The sequence below is a fragment of the Gymnoscopelus microlampas genome (assembly GCF_963454915.1).
Source record: "Gymnoscopelus microlampas genome assembly, chromosome: 20".
In the NCBI taxonomy this organism is placed as follows: Eukaryota; Metazoa; Chordata; class Actinopteri; order Myctophiformes; family Myctophidae; genus Gymnoscopelus; species Gymnoscopelus microlampas.
Window position 1 is genome coordinate 21236866 of NC_139957.1, and position 24437 is coordinate 21261302.

At 42.7% G+C, this 24437-nt stretch overlaps 1 protein-coding gene across 1 annotated transcript in view; it reads right to left on the reverse strand.

Annotated features, from left to right (window-relative positions):
• Positions 1–24437, reverse strand: part of tnika (TRAF2 and NCK interacting kinase a) — a 119658-nt gene that overhangs the window by 57083 nt on the left and 38138 nt on the right. Inside the window, exons 3-6 of the mRNA XM_084044844.1 lie at positions 8877–8933; positions 6502–6627; positions 3181–3291; positions 313–403 (exon numbers count right to left, since the gene is read on the reverse strand). Of these exons, the coding sequence (XP_083900970.1) occupies positions 313–403; positions 3181–3291; positions 6502–6627; positions 8877–8933 (385 nt within the window). The remainder of the gene's footprint in view (positions 1–312; positions 404–3180; positions 3292–6501; positions 6628–8876; positions 8934–24437) is intronic.

Genomic DNA, 24437 nt, shown 5'->3' on the forward strand with positions numbered 1-24437 from the left:
TGGATTTACACTTAGTTGAACGCCGGTGTCACGCACCGAAAATAGCCGATCTACAAGCGCGTTGCTTGTAGATCTGGTGCACTAACCCATTGGCTCTCAAAGTGGGGCTCGGGGACGACCCGGGGGTTCCTCAGCAAAATGAGTCAATCTCGCGTCACAATCATTTTAACCACTTTAACCATATGTTATACTTTGGCTGCACAGCAGATCTACAAGCTCACAACGCAGCACTCAGATCTGCTATTTTACAATTAAAATATAATATATTTCAGGTCCTTGGACATGAAAACGTTTGAGGACCACTGCACTGACCTAGCTTGACCTCTGCGTTCTCCGTCAGCAGCACGTTCTGCCCCTTGATGTCCCGGTGGATGACCTTGTGCTGGTGCAGATGGGTCAGACCCTGCAAAGAGACAGAGACAAGCTGAGTGAGTGGGGTCTGGGGACCCCCAGGGGTCCTTGGGGGGGGAGTACCAAGGGGTCCCCAGCAAAAACGTGTTAATAAAAGCGTCAATCTTTTTTTTTTTAATTAGCCAATTATTTTCTAGGCTTAGGTCTAGGGTCGTTTTGCCAATTAATTCCGCCCAACACTCCCCGCTAACAGGTGCCGCCCCCAGCCCGTAGGAGTACGTGCAGTGACCGGTATCACACTCCCCGCAAAGTGTGATACTTTTGCTACATATTTTTTTAAATCCTGAGAAGTTACAGTTTTGGACATATGAGGTTTCCCCCCGACAGAGACAATATAATATTTTAAACAGTTCCTTTTTTTTTTATTAGCAGATCTACAAGCTACAAGCTTGTACTGTAGATCAGCTATTTTCACTGGCTCTTTCACCCACTGAAGTTACATTTAAAGTTGAAACATGGAGATAAGAGGTTTCAACGATATGCACCGGAACGCATTGGAGTTACTGCATCTTCTGTGCAACATCAACATTAAACCACTTAATCCCTATTTTATACTTACTTTTGTTTTTTTTAACATTTTGGCCTATCATGACACACAGAAAATAAGGACGCTAGGTTGAAAGTGGTTAACTGTTAATTGTATGCTTTGTCACACGTCACACTCAACCAAACGTAGGTGGCGTGTTACCGTTGGGTGACACTTGTGTCGTACCGTTGTGTCGCTATATAAATTAAGATTCTTTTTATGCGCTTTCGCGGAACTTGTTGATAAGAGGGAGCATCATTCATTCTTTGAATCTGTGTTCCCTCTGAATTGTGAAATCCGGTCTGTCTTGTATTCAGTACATACCAGTGAAGTCAAGCCCAGTGAATCTAGACACAAGATGAATGGAAATAATGAGACGGAAGACAGGAGGACAGTGGGAAAAAAACCCAGACAAAACAAGAGAGAAAGACAGAGAGAAAAAGTAGAGAGGAAACGAGACACAAAGGACAGAAGAAAGTCGTGAAACAGAGACAAAGAGACAGAGAGTAAACAAAGAGGAGAAACACACACACACACACACACACACACACACACACACACACACACACACACACACACACACACACACACAGAGAGGGACAGAGGACAAGTATAGAATTAGAGGCCAAGACGAGAGAACAGAGAAGAGAGATGAGGGGCTGAGAGGAGGAATAACAGAACAAGACAGGAAATCATTTTGGCTTCAGTTCAGAGCAGCACCGCGTGTAATTGACAAGATGTAGCGATAAGGCTTTCTGTTTGGATCTGTAGACCTGAGCACAGAAAGTCACACAATGGAAACTATAGGAGAGACGTGATGTGGCGGGATCGGACTCTCTCTTTCCCAGGTGTTTCGCGCCCAGGTGGGCGTGGTTTTGAGGCTGTGTTAAGGCAGTGGTTCCAAAACAGCGGGTCGGGGGCTCGGGACCCATTTGTGGGTCGCAGACCCATTTTTATGGGTCGCGACTCGCAAGTGAATATCCCTTACTTTGTACTTCCTATAAATGTGTTATTCTTAAAAACATCTAAATTCCATAAAGAAGAAAAACATAAAAAAACTTTAGAACTAGTGAAAATAGCAGATCTACAAGCTGACAACGCATCACATCGCAACGCGTTATTTTCACTAGTTTGGGTCCCGGGAAGACATCGAATTTCTCTACTGGGTCACGACCCAAAAAGAGTGGGAACCACTGGGTTACGGCATATTTTCTGTGAGGTTAGGGGGTTAGGGTTTAGGCACAGAACCACTCCCCCCCTGGGCGAAACACCAAAGAAAGAGGGAGTCCCTCTTAAGGCATATTTTCTGTGAGGTTAGGGGGTTCGGTCTAGGCACATAAACCCCCCCCCCCCCCCCCCCCCCCGGGCGAAACACCAAAGAAAGAGGGAGTCCCTCTGAAGCGATAAGGCTTTCCGTTTGGAACTGTAGACCTGAGCACAGAAAGTCACACAATGGAAACTAGGAGAGACGTGATGTGGCGGAATGGAACTGAACGGAACTGATTACCATTCATGGTTATTCTATTACATTGCCACAAACGCACAGCAAAACAACAAGTGTGTGTGTGTGTGTGTGTGTGTGTGTGTGTGTGTGTGTGTGTGTGTGTGTGTGTGTGTGTGTGTGTGTGCGTGTGCGTGTGCGTGTGCGTTCCAAATGTTGCCAATGTGTTTGAAAGAATAAACAACAGTAGGAGAACATCGTCTCTTTGTGTGGAAACTGGAAACCTCATAAGTCCAAAACTGTTCAGGATTCAAACTCAAAAACAGCAAAAGTAGCAGATCCACAAGCTCGAACCGTAGATTGTAGATCTACTACTTTTGATGCTTTTGTGTGACGCTGCAGTGTGATGAAGAAGGGCGTTAATTTACAACTCTGTGCCGAGCTACGAGCTTGTAGATCTGCTATTTTTTAATAGCCAAAGCATCTGGCAACACTGCTAGTGGCTCCCCATTGGCTTAGATCTGTTGCTTATTTCTCTTGCAGAGTCTGGCAAGGCAACACTGAAATAGAGGCGAGAGGCGTGTCTAGTACCATAGCTTGGGAGTTCAGAGTATGGGAAGGTATCCCCATTGGCTTAAAGGACAGCCAATGATGAAAAAGTGTCGAGAAAGTGTTGACTAGACTCAGTCTCTTCTTAGACCAGCGTGCTTTGCAAGCTGGTAAAAAAACGACTTCTTTCCCCGGTCTAAATGAGGGAAATAGTGTTTCAGTGAGTGTGTGACGTGAAGGTGTGTGTGTTTACCCTGAGGATCTCTCTGCAGATGTAGGCCGTCCACTCCTCCTTCAGAGAGTTCCCTTTGGTGTTCTTAATCAGGTCCGTCACCGAGCCAGCACCGCAGAACTCCATCACCAGCTACACACACACACACACACACACACAGGGCTGTCACGATTGTGAAATTTTACATGACGATTAACACTTGGGGTGCCAGAGGTTTATAAAAAAAATGTACGTTGAGTGCCTGGATTTTTAACCATTTTTGAACCTTTTTCAAGTAGTCACAAAATATTTTCAGTGATCACCGTCCTCACGGTGATCCCCTCATTACACAGATAGAGGTCTCGTACAATCGGGGGGGGGAAATTAAAAACATTCGGTAATCCGTTCCATAGTTACAGCCAGTTGAAAATAGTCAAATTAACATTGTAAAAAAAAAAAAGTACACAGGAGCAGAGATACAGGCTTTTGAAGTCATAACTTAACCAGGAAGTGGATTCAAGTCTAAATCTTCGAAAAATGATATATCCTGTTGCTATGGAGGAAAAAAAATTGGGGGAAAAAAAAAAAAAAAAAAAATGTTTTTCTTCTTTTTTTTTCTTCAAAAAACGTATATATACGGTTTTGGCACTCCATGTTTGTATTGCCAAAACCGTATATATACACGTTTTTGGCACCCAATGTGTTAATAGTCACTCAAATAACTGTGATTAACGATTTAATTTTGATTTGGTCGTTGAAAATTACATTTCCGTTTGGCTTTTAGGCTTTGAAGTTGCACATGGCAGATATGACACATAACCTAAATACACAAAAATATAAATGTTCCACTATTTTTGAAAATGTTTGAAAATATCTGAATATTTTTCAACATGGAAACGATTATGACAAAAATAATTGCGATTATCTCAAATAATTGCAATTAGATGATTATGTAATAATTGTGACAGGCCCACACAAACAATTACAAAGGGCATTTTTTACAACAACAAAAAACATTTGCCATTTTTAACCATAACCCTAAACTAAAGCCTGAGTTACATACTGCATTTAGTTGTTGTGTGCCAGTGTCGCACACAGACATTAGCCGATCTACGAGCTCACAATGCGCCACACTGTAACCAGCGCCTTGTGAGCTTGTAGATCTGCTAATGTTGGTGCGTGACACCGAACTGTGCTTAAATCAGGCATAACTTTGACCCCCTCACCCCTAAATATCTAACCTCTAAATGTCTAATCTTAACCCTGACCCCAACCTGAATCTCTTCCTAATTGTAAGTTTAACTCTATAAATGTTTTTTTTTAACCCATTTAGACCTGGATCGCATCTGTGTCACTTTAGGTTTCATTGGCTATTCAAAAATAGCAGATATACAAGCTCATAGCGCGGCACCGAGTGCCGCGCTATGAACTTGTAGATCTGCTATTTTTGAAAAATCGTGAATATATATATATATATATATATTTTTTTTTTTCGGAAAAAATGTTAGGATTTAGAAAATGTTTAGAAGCGGCCTCAGGTCTTAATGGGTTAACCATAAAACAACTTTTTCTCTTGTGAAGAACGAATTCTACGAATCTTGCCACAACATTTGGCTCTCACGAGTAATAAAAAATACAATTACACACACACAGTCAAATAAGGTTTCATCAGACAAAAAAAAAGGCTGGGAACCCCTGTCAAAGACATACAAACCAGTCCAGACAGTCTGACCTCTCTCTCTCTCTCTCTCTCTCTCTCTCTCTCTCTCTCTCTCTCTCCCTCTCTCTCTCTCTCTCTCCCCCCCCCCCCCCCCTCTCTCTCTCTGAAAGACATTTGGCACAAAGTCAGGCAACAAGGTCATAGCAGCCGACGCAACTGCCAAGCCCATCTCTTGACCCAAACTCAATCTGTCCTCCCCCCCTCTCCCCTCTCGCTCCCCTCTCTCTGTCTCCCTAGCCACCTCTTCTCTCTCTCTCCATCTCTCCTCTCATCCCTCTTTCCCCCTCTCTCTCTCTCTCCCTCCCTAAAGCCGTGTCCCTGCTGTCATGCTGCCACGGTGCCGCGTCCAAAATATCCTCCCTGCGGATTCTGTAGCCAAGAGTGCAGTTTGGCTCCGTGCTGGAGCAGGCTCGTCCACCAGGAGAGTACACTGGAAAAAAAACCTCAATGTTCATTTAAAGGGATATTTCACTTTCAAAAAAACTTTTGGTCATTTTATGGTCTACTCAGGCTTTAGTGAGCCCTCCAGACCGTTTTTAAGTTGCTTTATTCAGTATTTAGATATTTGATATTCATTTTACCAGCCACGCCCCCTTCCTATACAAACCCATTATAACTTAAAACTCAATTTTTAACCTGTTTAACCATCAAAAACACCCGTCCTTGGTTCTGGTGACTCACCCTGCCCTCCTAATGCGTGAGGGGGCCGTGTTTTTTTGATTACTTTTTTCATTTATTTTTAATATTTTTTTTTGGAAAATGAAAAAATTCAATACAAAAAATATATATTAAAAATAAATGAAAAAAGTAATCAAAAAAACACGGCCCCCTCACGCATTAGGAGGGCAGGGTGAGTCACCAGAACCAAGGATGGGTGTTTTTGATGGTTAAACAGGTTAAAAATTGAGTTTTAAGTTATAATGGGTTTGTATAGGAAGGGGGCGTGGCTGGTAAAATGAATATCAAATATCTAAATACTGAATAAAGCAACTTAAAAACGGTCTGGAGGGCTCACTAAAGCCTGAGTAGACCATAAAATGACCAAAAGTTTTTTTGAAAGTGAAATATCCCTTTAACTCTGGGAGTGTAGGAAATGTAACCAAAATGGACACAGCGTCCATTTTGGTTACATTTCTACACTCCCTGAGTGTCTACAATCCCAATTAACACTGAGGATTGGTCTGTGCACGCACGCACACACACACACACACACACACACACACACACACACACACACACACACACACACACACACACACACACACACACACACACACACACACACACACACACACACACACACACACACACACACACACACACAGGTCTGTTGTTGTGTTGGGTTCCGGAACCGGAGGCACTGAAGGAACCGGATCCGATTGAGGAATGGGTTCCATCACACTGTCAGACCTGGTACAGTATGTGCACTTCACGTCTGCTATACAATTACAACACTAGTGGTTCGCAAATGGACAAATGACATCATCAACTTGTACAGATGTATGAAGACACATTGTGACGTACATACAAGCTGTATGCATTGCAAACACATTGAACTGTACAGAGACATGTAATATGTCTACGTACCTGTATTGCAGACAACACACACACACACACACACACACACACACAGAGTGTCGTACCCATAACTGGTCGTCGATGCCTGGTGGGTTCTTCTTTATGAAGGCTCCGTAGTAGGTGGCTATGTTCCTGTGGTGACTGTACTTCTTCAACATGTTGATCTCGGCCTTAATCTCCTCCTCCTCATCCTGACCACACACACACACACACACACACACACACAAAAAGGAAACAGCGTCAACAGCCATGGAGCAGTACTACCTCTGTAAATGTCTTAAAGAGGTGGTGCCATGGTTTTGCACTTTTTCTGTTTTTCATGTGTCTATGAGGTTGATAGAACTTCATTAAGGCCCCCGCTGGTGGTTTTATGGTGTTTCATGTCTTCTCTGACTATTTGGAGTTTTTTCCTGGAGGCTGAAACCTTGAGAGTCAAACGTGCCAATCCAAAAACAGGGGCATAGTGACATCACAGAGCCCCCAGAAAACATACCCTCCCCCTCATTATCATAACACAACAGGTGTGGGCATGAGGAGGAGGAGGGACTAGGACAGGTGGGTGGTGCTAAGGTGGTGGAGGAGGTGCTAAGGTGAGAACCAGGCATACTTAATGAACTGGAGGCGTGTCCACATAAAAACATTTTTTTTTAACAATTTCTGTACACTTTTTTTTTTTTTAAACAATCCTTACATAATAATAATACCTTATGATCAGGTTTTAGGGTTGACAAATATCATGGCACTCCATCTTTAAGCTCAGTGACCAAACAAAATGAACTGACTCATGGGTGGATATTGGAACAAATCTACCGGAATATAACAAATTGCTGATGCAAATTGCTCAGATTCATTCTGAATTATGCACAACGACAAAATTATGTCTTGGTTGTTTTCTGTCGAGCTGTTTATAGCCGCTAAAGTAAAAAAACAGTTATTGGGTGTTGTTTTGGTACCATTTAATTATTTGCCATTTTAATGTATCACTCAATATCCACAACATTAGGCTACTTGATTTGGTTACTTACCATTTAGTGTTAATTGGCCAAGATGCCAGATACAGTTGTTTAATTAACAATTTTAGCCTCATTTGTTTTGTCATTCATTGATTAATACTAATGCATTCTAAACTATTCATTCTGTCACTGATTTTTTACAATTTCCTAAATGAATGGATTTGCTTATTGTTACTGTATTCCTATTTTCCACTCACACTTTGTTTGTTTGTTTGTTTATTCATTAATTCAATTCAATTAAAAATCCACATTCATTCACCCATTCATTGCTTCATTCACTCACTCATTCATCCCGCCATTCATTCATTCGTTAATCTGCCCCTTGCATCCATCCATCTCTATTCTATTCATCCTTAGTTAAATATCCGATCACTTGTTTGTTGTTTGTCCCTTTATTCATCAATCCATCAGTAATCCCTCCTTGTCTTCCTGTGTAGCTTCACTCTTTGGCTGGTGGCTCAGGTTGGTTGCGTTGTTAGAGGATCTAAATATAGCCGAGAATCTCTGCGTTTTTTTTTTCTTTTTCAGACAAGCCTTGAGACCTCACTGCCGTCCCAGTACCTCCAGCTAAAACAACCATGGCCCTGTCCCCGTTTCCTCCCTCCTCCCTCCTCATGCTGTATGGATGGACGCACATAGACGCATACTACACACACACACACACACACACACACACACACACACACACACACACACACACACACACACACACACACACACACACACACACACACACACACACACACACACACACACACACACACACACACACACACACACACACACACGCAGACATACACTGCACACACGCACGCAGTGGTGGAAAAAAGTACTCAAATTCTTTACTTAAGTAAAAGTACCAATACTGCAATATAAAAATACTGTTACAAGTAAAAGTCTTAGAATTCAAAAAAGTAAAAGTACTAAATATTTGAAAACAGCAGATCTACAAGCCCACAACGCGTCGCGATGCGACGCGTTGTGAGCTTGTAGATCTGCTATTTTCAAATAGACTATGTATACAATAGGGCTAAAGTGGTTAGTGTATGTTTTATAATGTAATTATAAAGTAACTAAAGTTTTCAAATAAATGTAGTGGAGTAAAAGTACAATATTTGCCTCTGAGATGTAGTGGAGAAGAAGTAAAAGTATTGGAAATTGGAAATTCTCAACTAAAGTACAAATACCTCAAAATGTTACTTACGTACAGTACTTAAGTAAATGTACTTAGTTACTTTACACCACTGCGCGCACGCACATACATAGACACGTACTGTAGACACGCGCCTACTGACTCATCGCTCATAATTAGATGACATGGACTGCCGCGGTATAATCACTTGAGATGATTCGTTCTGTGAGTGTGTGTGTGTGTGTGTGTGCGGGGCGCACACGTGCGTGTGTGTGCGCGTGCGGATGCTTCTTACCCCAGTGACATCCATGACCTTGATGGCTGCCAGCTGCCCTGTTTTAACATGGCGACCCTGGAAAGAGAAAGAGAGAGAGAGATACAGACAGAGAGGGACAGAGAGAGAGAGAGGAGAGAGAAACAAAAAAGACAAACATTTAGTTTTCTGGAAAAAAAGCTGCATGAAGCATGTTTTTCCATATTTAATTCAAAAAACCCAAGTGTGAGTGTACAGTAGACCAGGCAGATGCCTGAGGGAGCGGAGAGGCCTAGGAGCCTATAGGGAGCTAGGAGTCTTGTTAGGGGCCTTGGAGAAGGCCCAAGTCGTTGTTGGTTGGGAATGGAGCATCTGTTTCTGTGATTAGCTAATGGTGCTAACAGGGCTAGCAGTGGCTGAAGCACTCAAGGCTATTACCTCCACCTGTGTGGACTCGGCTGATTAGCCTGGTAGCCTACAGTCTGAGAACAACAGCTTGGCAGCAGGGCAAACAAATAAATGCGCACAAACACACACACCCAGGCCAAAAGCCTCCAAACACACACACATACACACACTGTAGGCATGGCTGTATGCCTGCCTGTGCAAATTTACACCAACACATGGGTGCACACACATGGGCAATGGGCATATGCCACACACACACACACACACACACACACACACACACACACACACACACACACACACACTCTTCAGGCAGGCACCAAACAAGGGCAGGACTGTTTTCCTAGTGGAGCCGTTTGTAAACCAGATGGCATTATGAGTCTCTGCCTCCAGTCCCTCCAGAGGGCTTTAAGCCCGATTTATACTTGGTCATGCGGCCGGTGTCGCGCACCCCAAGATAGCGGATCTACAAGCTCACAACGCGTCGCACTGCGATGCGCCGTGAGCTTGTAATGTATATCGGCTATTTTCGGCGTGCGACAAAAGTATACAGTGAACGAGGCATTAGTCAGAGGCCCGTCTTCATAATGAGAGTGTGGAGCCGACGCAGAGAGCAGGCACTCAGAAGCAACATTCCAGCAGTAACTTTTCTTTGTAGATACGATGCTAGAGCTAATCCGAGCAATGACCTTGCACAACCCTCTTTTACACTTCACCCATTAAGACCGGGAACGCATCCGTGTCATTTTAAGATGTCTTTTGGCTATTCACAAATAGCAGATATACAAGCTCATGCTATGAGATGCTATGAGAACGCTATGAGAATTCGAAAGCAAGTGGTTCTCAAACTTTTTCATGTCAAGGACCACCCAAAATGATATGTATTTGTCCGTGGACCCCATCTCAAAATATTTTGTTCCAGGGAGCCCCAGAAGTTGTAACACAAGTTAAAAATGTTCGCTTAAATCACGATTTTTCAAAAATAGCAGATCTACAAGCTCATAGCGCAGCACTCGCAGTCTTAAAAGGGTTAATTCTTACTCAATCACACGACGGAGTCGTGCGTCTAAAATGGCAGATCTTCAAGCTCACAACGTGTCGTGACGCAACGCTTTGTGAGCTTGTAGATGGGCTATTTTTCCCGCCGCGTGACTGGCTTTACACAACTGAGCAACTACAGGTGTTCAGCGGTTTTGCTCGAGGACACAGTGAGTGGACAGAATTTGCTCTCTGGACCGTAAATGGTCTCACATTGTGATTTTATTTTAATCTTGTAAGTGTCACACTTTGAAAATGAACCCATTATCTCATTTCGTAGGTAATCTCTTTCAGTGGGTCTCTCCAACACAAGTGTAACAATGTGTTGTCATTAGCGCGGTGGGGGGGGGCTGGGAGAGTATAAAGTTACGAGTTTAAATGACTTCAGGTTTTCTCATTAAACTTCTCTCTCTCCCAGGGACAGAATCACTTTTTAAACTCCTTCCTGTTCCACAACAGAAAGTAACTTTTTAAACACGATGAATCATTGTGTCGCGATCCAATATCCCACAACGCTAACTAAGCAGCAGCCGTGCATGGTGACACATTCTGAACGGACTCACATGCATCAGCGCGCACACGCACACACACACACACACACACACACACACACACACACACACACACACACACACACACACACACACACACACACGAATCAGCCAGACTGAAAGAGCTGGAAAGACTGAGAAGGGATTTCTCATTAAGATCAGACTGCCCCAATTCCAGCAGCACAAGGACTCGCTTTGTTACACAGCAACAAAGACGCTTCAGCCGGAGAACACTACCACTTATGGACATGAAATTCTGCTTTCTCACACACACACACACACACACACACACACACACACACACACACACAACTGACCACAGCCACTTATGGCCCTCAAAGACTGTCCTCACACAAAGAGACGCACACTGACACAATGCACGCACACACAGCCATACGTGTGCACGTGCGCACGCACACACACACACACACACACACACTCACTTGACCACAGGCATAAGCCTGACCATTCACTTATGGACCTTTAAACACCGTTCTCACACAAAGACAGACATACACACTACAACTGCCGTCTGCTTTTTCCTCACCTCTCATGCCCCGTACAAGTGATTTCCACACTCTCGCGCACACACACACACACACACTCTCTCACACACACACTACCACAGAGAGGACAGGGCACAGCGATGCGAGCGAGAGAGAGAGAGCGAGAGAAATGAACGTGTCCAAAATGATATTGGACATGGAGATTATCAGACCTGGATAGAGATTCATTTCTCTGGGCCACCGGACTCCCTTATCAATCTCTCATCCTTAATCTTTCTCTCTCTCTCTCTCTCTCTCCCTCTCTCCCTCTGAGGGGTAATAACCATCTGTCCTTGTTTAATGACAAAGTATGAAAAGAGTGAGGGAAGGCATTAGCCGCGTCGGCTCGTCTATACCACCGTACAATCCAGAGTGCTAATTTAACTCAGGGATTGTGACAAATGGACCCTTCGCCGATACATTTTCTACACTCTGAATGAAATGAACGCTCCAGATTTGTCTGCGTTCAACCCCAGAAGAGCTTCGCTAGCCTGCTCATCCCTTCATCCAGTCCATTGTTGACGGCCTCCCTCTCTCTCTCTCTCCTCTCTTCCTCCCCTTTCTCTCTGCCTCTCTGACCTAGATCTGCACTCTCCTGCTCTCTCGCTCTCTCTCCATTTTTCTTTCTTCCACTCTCTCTTTATTTTTTTCTCTTTTTCTGATTTGCCATCCCTCCTTTTGTTCTCTACATGCCTCTCTCTCTCTCTCTCTCTCTCTCTCTCTCTCTCTCTCTCTCTCTCTCTCTCTCTCTCTCTCTCTCTCTCTCCTCTCTCTCTCTCTCTCTCTCTCTCTCTCTCTCTCTCTCTCTCTCTCTCTCTCCTCTCTCTCTCTCTCTCTCTCCTCTCTCTCTCTCTCTCTCTCTCTCTCTCTCTCTCTCTCTCTCCTTAGAGCTCAGCTCGTGCTAGCCCAAACAGATTTCAGCATGCAGCTGAACGAGCTAGCATGGTCCAAACTAGCTAAGCTACTTGCATGTGTGTGTATAGCATCTGTGTCATTTTTAGATTTGAGCTAAAAAGCCATATTTTACACTTTTGGCTATTCAAAAATAGCAGATATACAAGCTCATAGCGCGGCACCGAGTGCCGCGCTATGAGCTTGTAGATCTGCTATTTTTGAAAAATCGTGAAAATGAGTGCAAATTAACATATTTATATTCTTTTCAAGCGAACATTTTTAACTCAACTATTTGCTTCTGGGGGTCCCTGGAACAAAATATTTTGAGATGGGGGTCGGCGGCCAAATACATATCATCTTGGGGGTCCTTGACATGAAAAAGTTTGAGCACCACTGATATAGAAACATACGTTTTTCAGAATACTGTTGGGATTTAGAAGACATTTGTAGAATGGGCTTCATGAAGAAAAAAGAGAAAGAAAAAAACCTCCCACATCTACACTTCATGGAGTACATTTTTTGTACCGAATTAAGGTAACAAAAAAAAAACAAAAAAAGTAACAAACCCGGCGCGTTTCTTCACACAATACATTGCTTTATGATGTCATGACATCTTGAGAAACCATTCCGAGTCGGCGAAGGAAGACACTCCACCGCAAATGTTTCAAATCAGCCTCATGCTGGCACACACACACACACAACACACACCCCCACCCACACACACACACACACACACACAGGTGTTGAGTATCAATACCGCTACTTCTCCTGTGAGGTCTGGAAAATGGTCTTTGAACTAAAGACCAGTTCTTTCCAATTCTTGTGGAAACATTTGGACCGAAATGACGCTGAAAAAAAAAATATATATATATATACACAAATCTTGTCATCGCACACAAACGCTCTCACACACACACACACACACACACTGCCTGGATGTGGTCAGACCAGGTGTGTGTGAGCGATAACAGACTAAATTGACTATGCGTTAGTTCCGCTCCGATGGCCGAGGCATAGCGGAGAGAGAGTGGGCCGATAGCGTACCGATCTGACCTCAGGCTTCAGGGGAGAGAGAGAGACATGCTGTATGACGCAGGCAGGACTTTATTGGAGGAAAAAAAAGGGCTATGTCACGGATCCCTGTGTGGTCAGTGGTTCTTCTCACACTACAGCGCCATGACTTGAAGCAGAAGCTGGATGAGTCACGGGGGGCTATACTTCTGTCTGGAGGGTGTCTACTGGAGCTGGTGCTTTTTATGAATTAACCCATTAGGACCTGAGGCAAATTCTACAAATGCCTTCTCAAACCTTTTCGTAATTCAAAATGATTCAACGTTTTCAAGATTTTTCAAAAATGTTCAAAAATAGCAAATGTACAAGCTTGCGCTATTTTTGAACGGCGAACGCTAAAATCTAACATGACACGGATGCTCTCCTGGTTTTAATGGCTTAAGTCTGACTTATACTTTATGTAAGTGTTATCACATATCAGTGGTGGAAAAAGTACTCAAATTCTTCTTCAAAGTAAAAGTACCAATACTGCAATATAAAAATACTCTGTTACAAGTAAAAGTCCAGAATTAAAAATGTACTTGAGTAAAAGTACAAAAGTATTGGCATCAAAATGTACTTAAAGTACCAAAAGTAAAAGTACTAAATATTTGAAAATTGCCGATCTACAAGCTCACAACGCGTCGCATCGCGACGCGTTGTGAGCTTGTAGATCTGCTATTTTCAAATAGTCTAGGTATAAAATAGGTTTAAAGTGGTTAATGTATGTTTCATTATATCATAGTTTATATATGAAAAGTAACTAGTAACTAAAGTAAATGTAGTGGAGTAAAAGTACAATATTTGCCTTTGAGATGTAGTGGAGTAGAAGTAAAAGTATTGGAAATTGGAAATACTCAAGTAAAGTACAAATACCTCAAAATTGTACTTAAGTACGGTACTTAAGTAAATGTACTTAGTTACTTTCCACCACTGCATGTGGTACACATGGAAAGGACAACACAGAACTCGGAGGAGAACGGAATTCAACAAACTACTAAAAACAAGATGATCGATAAAAAGGAATGGGAGAACATCAAACTAACATAAAACGTATTTGTTATGACATAATAAGTATTTGTACATAATAAGTACAGCAATCACGTACAAGTGTCATCTTTGTACCTTGTCCTGTTTTTCCTCTTTCTTTTTTGTTTGTAAAAGGGTAAGCAAAATAAGCTATGGCTTCTGCCTATACCTCAGAAATGTGGATTATTTTATTACCCTATGAAATGCATTAATATTATTACATTTGGGCTTGTTTTCATAGACCTGGTTGCTTAGTGTCTCTCACAAAATCTGGCAACACTGTTTAGGATGCATCTCGAAGGCGTCACTTTTCCTCTAAGCTTACACAATCCATCGGATGACATCTGCTGTGTTTGTGGCTTATGGCGTTTGATTAGGCATTCGTTCATTTGATTTACTGAGATTAGACCTCTGAATCGCACACAGGAAGGAGATCATTTTCTCTTTGAAGTGGCAAATGTTGACATGAACTCGATCGACTCATTCAAGGTCACATCTACAAAAACATACAGTATATTGAGTTTAAACTGCTGTACTGGGCAGCAACTTTTATCTATTGGTCATATGAGAAATATGAGTAATGTACTATAAATATTTAATAGCACTATTTCATAGTACTGCTTTATAATCTGATACTACTTTACTGTCTCCCATCTGATATGCATCCTTAACCCATTGATACCTGGAACGCATCCGTGTCACTTTAGATGTCTTTGGGCTATTCAAAAATAGCAGATCTACAAGCTCATAGCGCGGCACCGAGTGCCGCGCTACGAGCTTGTAGATCTACTATTTTTGAAAAATCGTGAAAATTATTTTTTTTATATTTTTTTCCATTTTTTTTTTAGGATTTAGATTTTTTTTAGACGCGGCCTCGGGTCTTAATGGGTTAAAGAAATAGACACAACGAACGCCTGTTCTGTTAATTATCACCCAAACTAAATGGTGATTAATTACACCTGCCAAATGATGACACTTCGTTCAAGTTCATTGGAGTCTGTGTAGGAGGGTACAGACATCTCAGTATAGTGGAAGTTTATAGCAGGGAAGGTGTGTGTGCGCGTGTTTGCGCTTGCGTGCGCGTGCGCGTGTGCGTGTGTGTGTGTGTGTGTGTGTGTGTGTGTGTGTGTGTGTGTCTGTGTGTGTGTGTGTGTGTGTGTGTGTGTGTGTGTGCGTGTGTGTGTGTGATGACTCTTCCACAATCCTTCTGCTGTTATATGGAGCTGAATGCTGAAGAGAGGACACACACACACACACACACACACAGGTTGTATTAGTGTGTACGTGTGCCGCAGGCTGCAGAGGAAAGCATATCTTCATCATTCTCTGCTAGCAGCCTCAGTCAGGCAGGACCAAAACGCTCCCAACCTGCTCACAGCTGCCATAATAAAACCTGCTAGTGGATGATACACAATACTACGATACGCGTGTGCGTGTGCGTGTGTGTGTGTGTGTGTGTGTGTGTGTGTGTGTGTGTGATGCTTCTAAAGTGAGTGAGAGGAAAGAAATGCTTCTGCAGTGTTGTGTGTGTCTGTGAGAGAAAGATGCTCTTACAATATGTGTCTTGTGTGTGTGTGTGTGTGTGTGTGTGTGTGTGTGTGTGTGTGTGTGTGTGTGTGTGTGTGTGTGTGTGTGTGTGTGTGTGTGTGTGTGTGTGTGTGTGTGTGTGTGTGTGTGTGTGTGTGTGTGTGTGTGCGTGCCCTTGCCAAGTCAATTACACAGCCCCCCCTCGGACAAATTTACTATGCAGGACACTTCCTGTCGTAGCCTAGCAACAGCCTTGGCCAGGCGGAGTACATTGGGCACGACACTTAAAGATGCAGGCGCAGAAAGGCTCGCACACACACACACACACAAGTGGGAATACAAGTCACTGTTTTCCCAATGTGAGGGACTTGAGCTTTTTGGAAGACGGGATGAGTACAGAGGATGGAGGGAGAGAAAGAGTGATTGACAAATGAAAGTGGATGAGAGAGTACGAACTGCTGCCAAAAAACCGCTACTCAAGCAGTGGTCAAGGTTAGACTGGAGAACACACACACACACACACACACACACACACACACACACACACACACACACACACACACACACACACACACACACACACACACACACACACACACACACACACACACACACACACACACACACACACACACACACACACACACACACACACACACACACCCTTGCCAACTCTTTGGAAAGCGGAAATGGGTCACATTCTAATCCTAATCCATGCCATCATGGTACAGTAATCCACACACACACACACACACACACACAGACACACACGCGCATGTACGTACACACATACACACACACAGGGAGTGAGAAATGACAGAGTGTAGTCTAAGCACGTTGGCCTGGCACAGAAAGCATTCCATAGGGCCTGCTGGCATACATCCTCCAGTGTTGCCAGATTCTGTGAGAGAAACAAGCAACCGGGTCTAGGAAAACCAGCCCAAAAGAAGCGACAATGGGCCACACGAGCACTTTAAACATATACATCAGCTATTTGAAAATAGACGATCTACAAGCTCGCGACGCGTCGCGATGCGACGCGTCGTGGGCTTGTAGATCTGCTATTTTCAAATGAAATCTTGCGGGGAAATTATAATAAGCAGATCTGGCAACCCTGACATCCTCACAGTCTCATGGGGAGAACTGGGCTTAGGGGGGGTTGAGCCTCGGGACATCCTCTCCGTCTCTAGATTTTCCTCTCTCTTCCTCTAGATTTCCCCTCACTCTCTTTCTCCCTCAATTTGTCACGGACACATCCAACTCTGGTTGGAGTGGAGGCCTCTCCAACCATGTCCTCGTTTAGATTTTTTTCGACCCATCTCAGCCTGAACCTCAATGTCAAAAAAACCCAGACTTTTTCAAGCACTGTCTGGCCATGTACCCAGCATGCACTGCGGCAGTTCTCCCCTCGAGCGAAAAAATGTGGTCTCATCCGCGGCTAACCTCACAAACACAGCTTTGCACCAAGGACCTCAAAGAAATAAGGGGGCAGCATACCCAGACACACCTCATTGCAGTTCAAACACCCACAATCATCCTGCACTCGCCCTCTCTCTCTCTCTCTCTCTCTCTCTCACACAGTGTTGTGGAATCAGTGAGCCGGTAAATAAAAGTGACAAAGGCCTCCATTCCAATCTAGTTCTGCACTGCCTGGGAAATATAGAACCACCCTGAGGCCACTCACGCACTCTCTCGCACATGCGCGCACGCACACGCACACACACACACACACACACACACACACACACACACACACACACACACACACACACACACTGATTGGAGGGCAGAGCGAAAATAGAGCAAATGATGCGAAGCACACCACACACACACACTCACACAAAAGATAAGTGACAGAAAGATAGAGACAGAGAGATTGAGAGAAGAAAAGCAAGGGATATATGAGAGAGAGAGAGAGAGACAGAGATGGGTGTGATGATCTCTACAACAGTCTGGTGGTCATTTATTGACAAGGCTGAGGCGAGGCAGCACAGAGGAGCTGAATTGAAACGGGGAGCTAGCCAGCGTGTTGTTGTTGATTCCAGACCATTTGAAACTGGTGTTATCAGCTAAAGGCTAATGAAACAATAAGCTATCAGCTGAAATATAGCCATTAGCCTGCCTGCTCACCGCAGCAGAAGAAACGAGCTAATTAACGGCGCGGTGGACGGACACAGACGTGTTGTAAATGAACTGAGCGGGGCAGGGTCAGAACTGGTGCAGTGCTAAACAATCACACAACTGTGGAATGACAAATGTCTTGCAAACCGCTGGACCAATCGGCACCAAACGTTGTACGCATGCTGCCATGAGGCCACAGAATTAAGTACCTCCACAATTGTTTTAATTCTATTCTTTATTCTATTTCTTTCTTTTCTTTTTATGTTTTATACTTCTGCACTATGTAAACTTTGCTGTTCTAAACTGGATTTGAACCCGGGTCTATTACGCAAGTGCAGAAATGTTTACCACAGAGTTAACAGTGTCCAAGATAAACAAATCAAATCGAATCAAAAATGTGAAAACCTGAAGGTCAAAATTCAGGCTCTACTCATTCAGTGCTTATTTCTGGCTTTATCACCCCTGTGCCAAGGCCAAAAATACATTGTTAAAAAAAAGTGCTTAGGAGCCGAGATACAGCCTTTTTCAGTAGTGAATGGAGCAGCAAATCTTCAAATCATGATATCTTGGGTTCTGAACAAAAAAATAAATAATAATAAAAAAATAATAATAATTATGACGTCGGCGACGTCATTGGCACTCTGGGCTTATGAAAAACGTGACGTCGGCGACGTCAATGGCACTGAATGAGTTAACACATTCCCTGCCAGAGGTCTTTTTTTTTTTTACTTCCCCCAGTGCCAGTGTTAAAAACAAAAAACACAGGAGCCGAGATACAGGATTTTAAAGTAATAAGTTAACCAAGGAGTGAATGGAGCTAGAAATCTTTGGATGGCTATATCTCTGGTTTTGTGTGGATAAATTGAAAATTGAAAAAAAAAAAAAAAAAAAGAAGTTTTTTTTCTTTTTTTTTTTTTTCTCCAACAACGGTTATACTCGTGGCTGGCAGGTAACAGGGTATTTTTTCAACAACGGTTATACTCGTGGCTGGCAGGTAACAGGGTATTTTTTCAACAACGGTTATACTCGTTGTTGGTAGGTAATGTGTTAAAAGACAAAGAATTCATAAAATAAACATAATGATAAATGTAATACATAATAATACAATTAATAATAAAAAAAACATTTGAAAATATGAAAACGAGTACAGTGCATGTAGCAGGATCGTGTCAAGGGTCGTGTCCAACCTAGACACAGGGTCTAAATGTCTCAATAGAAGAGCAGGGAGAACAATTACAACCGCCCCAATTGTATCAATTATATTGTATTATTACACGGCTTGGTTGAATGCTCGATTCTGATTGGTCAGTCATCGGTCATTATTTCTGGATAATGACCGATGAGCTCTATAACGGACCGCTGTGTAATCAGAGACTCAGAACACCTGCTCATGTCAACCTGTGCTGCTTGGTTATATGCTTTATCCAACATGACAGCCATGTAAACAAACAAACAATGTCATTTACAACTAAACGTTGCTCTCAAGAATGTTTTTGAAAACATTTGAAGTGAGAAATAGACGATGCAATAACCGAGAAGTCATTCTATTTGATCCACTGCGCTTCCTTGTTTATCGTGGCACAACAACGGGGGAATACCAAAACGCTCGCTCCAAAACACAGTCGCCCCGGGGCAAATCCGGCGGTATTACAGGCAAATCGGCAGTAAATAGAATGGGGGGCGAGTGTGTTTTGGGGCGAGTTTTTTTCCATTTCGTCATTTGTTTTTGCGAGGCGAACTTGTCCGCCCAGCCCAATACTTATGGAATACTTTCATTGCCGTAAGCAAGGAAATACTTTGTTTTGTTGTTACTTTTGGGTAAATGTATTTATGTATTTATTAAGTAGCCGTGTAATAAGCGGGATAATGCATGGGGAGGTAGTCATTATTGAAATTTAAAGCCCGACAGGGCGATTAACCACCGAGGCGCAGCCGAGGTGGTTAATCGCCCTGATCGCCCCTAACCATACAGATTGGACATAATTCACAAGAAGTCAAAGGGGCTGTGATTACACTGAAAACTTGGAAAAATGTGGCAAATATAGATGTGTCAGGCTGGTTACATGAAGACTGACATCCACATTGGAGCCATGCCATTTCTACATGGATCCCAAGATCCACCTTTTCTTATTTTCCCCACACACCAGGACTGTCAGGACATACACATTTACTCCGACAAGAGTTGATTTAAGCGCCACACACGTGCACAATATGTATGCGTATGCACACATCTACGCACACATACACACAACTAAAGAAGCTCAGCCCCGTCTCCAAACAGTACAGCTCTCCAAAGAGAACCATGTAAGATACTTCTAGGTCCACCATCACATGACTAGAAACATGTTTTAGCTTAACTCTTTCAGTGCGTGAGTATTTTCATAAAGTACTCCCCCAGTGCCAGCAATTTTCGTTTTTTTGTTGTTGTTATTTTGTAATTTAATTTTCAAATAGCTTGTCTGTAGTTTTAAACTCATACGACAGTTCTACCAGTAGAGAGCAGCAAATCGAGATATTGATCACCTCGTTGACTCGCTCGCCCCCTCCCAAACAGGCCGACGTCACATCCGGTCATAAACGGATGTGACGTATTCGACAATTTCTGATCGGGTTAAAATACGATGTTATACACGACTACGATGACTGATCGTCACCCAGACCAAAGAGAATAGACGTGGACCTCTCCGTTCGTTTTGTATACCGTGTGAAAAACCGTGACTTTCCCTATTCTGGCCGAAAATGACCGCGGGAAAAAAAATGAGAACCGGAAACGGAATCTGCGTCATGAAACCGGAACCCAGTGACTCTGAAGGAGTCAGGAAGTGAAAGTGATCATGAAAAATAAACAGAATAGCGCGACCACAGTAAAAAGTAAAAACTCGGGATTTCTCGTTCTGGCAGCGAGGGTACTCGGGGAAAACTCGGGGTATCTCGGGGCGTGGCACTGAGAGAGTTAATGTTATAGGTAAGGGAGAGGGGTCGCCTTCAACCCAGAAAACCTCACCAAAGCCAAAACCAGCTCCGATAAGTGTACCCTCAACAAAAGCTATATCCACCACAACTAAAAAAAAGTACACAGAAAACATTAACGCAAACATTGTATCGACCACTACTAACCTGGTGACCCTATTTTGGGCAAAATATGTAACAATGTGGGGAGTACTCTCCAAAATAATTGCGAAAGTGGAAGTTCCACAAGAGTCAATTTTTCGTTCGTCATCGTATGACTAAGCACTGTATATAGGGCTTAACCCATTCACTCCGGGAACGCATCTGTCATTTTTCTTTGGCTATTCAAAAATAGCAGATCTACAAGCTCATAGCGTGGCACCTAGGGGTGTGCCGATACACTAATTTCACGAAACGATACGATACGATATTTGGCTCACAACTTCGATACGATTTCGATACGATACGATACGCACTTTTTTTATTATGAAAATATATGGAGGAGAAAAAAAGAAAATGCAAACAAATAATTCTGTTTTTGCATTATTCAGACATGCAAACGTGTAGCTTTTCAGCTACAATAGCCGTTTTGAATCCAAATAGTATGACACCTGACCCGAAAAAAAAACATGTTGTCACTCTTTTCACTTCGGGGCCGTTTGCATGCCTGATTATTATGATTGTAAAAAAAAAAAAAAAAAAAAAAAATTTTTTTTTCAAAAACGATATTTTTTTTTTCCAAAACGATACATATCGTCGCGAAAACGTATCGCGATATATCGCGGGACGATATATCGGCACACCCCTAGTGGCACCGCACGTGAAAATTTGTGCAAATCTTTGAATATATTTTTTTTAAAGTGAACATTTGTAATTCAAATCTTTGCTTCTGAGGATTCTATAAAAGACTTTTTTTTTTTTTAGAAAAAAACTTAAGTTGCTATAATCAGTGGTTCTCAAACTTTTTCATGTCAAGGACCACCCAAAATATGTATTTGGCCGCGGACCCCCATCTCAAAATATTTTGTTCCAGGGACCACCAGAAGCAAAGATTTGAGTTGAGAATATATATATATATATATATATATATATATATATATATATATATATATATATATATATATAAAATCAAATATTTGCACAAATCTTCACGATTTAAAAACAAATAGCAGATCTACAAGCTCATAGCGCGGATGAGCTTGTAGATCTGCTATTTTTGAATAGCCCAAAGACATCTAAAAAATGACACCGATTATTTCCCGGTCTAAATGGCTTAAGTGGTTCAGGCCAATCTTCCAGTCGCTCACTCAAATTTGTTTCCTAACCGTGACCTAAAATGATACAGCGTGAGTGAGCGGTAACTGGTGAGCACTCCTTTCTGGCGTGCAAGGCGAGAGCATGGGAAAACGCACACAGACAAACGCACGCAGTAGCGAACGGAGAGGGGAGCAGAAAAGGGGTGAAAAGAGACGAAAAAGTGTGTCCACGAGCGGAAGAGGCAGGAGGAGAAGAAACACAGAGACAGGAGGAGAGTACATAATTTATATGTAAGCCTGTATAAGAAAGAAGAGAGAGTGGGAAAGAGAGGGAGAGAGAGAGAAAGGAAGAAAGGGACGGAGAGAGAGAGAGAGAGTTGCAGTGAGAGGTAAACTGGCAAAGTTCTGCACATCAGCATCACGCTCTGGCAGTTCTGGAGGTCAAATGAACGACAGAGCAGATTTACAGTGAGCCAGGGTGAGAGGAAGAGAGACAGAGAGAGAGAGAGAGAGAGAGAGAGGGGGGGAGAGGGAGGGAGGAAGGAAGGAAGAGAAGCATAAAGCCAGAACCCCCCCCCCCCCCAAATGAAAACAGAAGCGACAGAGAGAGGAGACTACATTTGCACTCATAACAACTTTCTGTTGTAGTGTATTATTACGGGGCCAGGCTTCCAGCATGGACCCGTATTGTTATTCTGATTATTCCGTTTCTTCTTCTGCCACTTTTGGCAGTTCTGGCTGAACCGTGCAGTCGCTTTTTATGAAACTCGGCCATATGATAGATGGTCATGAAAAACGATCAAGAAATAATTCTCACAATCTTTCGTCAAAAGGTGGCGCTATAGCACTCAATTGAAAAATGCCAACTTTGAACAGGTACAACTCATGCCCTGTTTCACCTACAGCCATGAAACTTCGATGCACACATGCGTCTCCTCATGCTGAACAACTTTCACACTCTGACTTTTGACCTCTGACCTTTAGATCTCCCACCATTTTGAATTATATGAAAAACAGTTAAAACCTATCTCCTCCTGGGATTTTTGAGTAATCTGCACGAAACTTTTTACACATGAACTTTGGACCTATGCCGACAAACGTATGCAAAATATTTTCCATAAGTGACAAAATGAAGCTTTAATGAGCCAATGAATATTGCAGGTTTATGACAATTATTCATCTGCCCCTAACACATACATGCAGACTTACCATTCTTTGAAACTTTGCAGAAATGTAAAGGGCCATTCCAAATATCACTGAAACCAATCTTACTCCAATTGGTCAAATGGGGGCGCTATAGCAATTTTTTGAAAATGCAAACTTTAAACAGGCAAAAGTCATGCCTCGTTTGGCCGACAGCCATTAGACCTGCTTACACATGTGCCTTGACTAATGAGGAACACATCTATGACGTTGACCAGTAAGCACCGCCCTTAGATTGTCCGCAATCTTGAGCAGTTTGAAAAACACTTAAACCTTCTCGCTTAAATGTGTGCCCCACAACCTGAAGGTCACCAGTTCAAGCCTCACTTGGTGCAGACTTCATCTAAGTTGCATTTCACACAACATGACTATCAATGAATACATCTGCAATTGTTAAAGATAACATGAAATACTTAATTGAGTGTTTTTTACATACAGCTGATCTACAATCTCACAACTTTTCAGATAGCAATGAGAGTATGTTTTTTCAATGTATAACATACTTCATTGTGAAAATAGCCGATGTACAATCTGACAACTTTTAATGGTTTGTGAGCTTGTAGATCGGCTACTTTCACTAGTTTTGCTTCTGAGGAGATGTACAATTTCTTCATTGGTAAATGGTTTGTGAACGAGTGATCTTAGTGTTAGTGAAACAGGGGCTTGGGTCATGACAGAAGGCAAGCGTTTGTCATCCTCAACAGACAACATCAGCCTGGACAAAGCTATAGCACTATAGGTAGTGTTGCAGCTACCTAAGAGTGCCTCACGACCGCAAGGTTGCTGGTTCAAGCCTCACTTGATGCACACTCATTTAAGTTGAATTGCAAAAACATGACTCAATCTATTCCGTTTCCATGGCTCTCTCTCTCTCTTCAATCTATTCCGTTTCCATGTCTTTCTCTTCAATCTATTCCGTTCTCTCTCTCTCTCTCTCTCTCTCTCTCTCTCTCTCTCTCTTCAATCTATTCCGTTTCCATGTCTTTCTCTTCAATCTATTCCGTTCTCTCTCTCTCTCTCTCATCTCTCTCT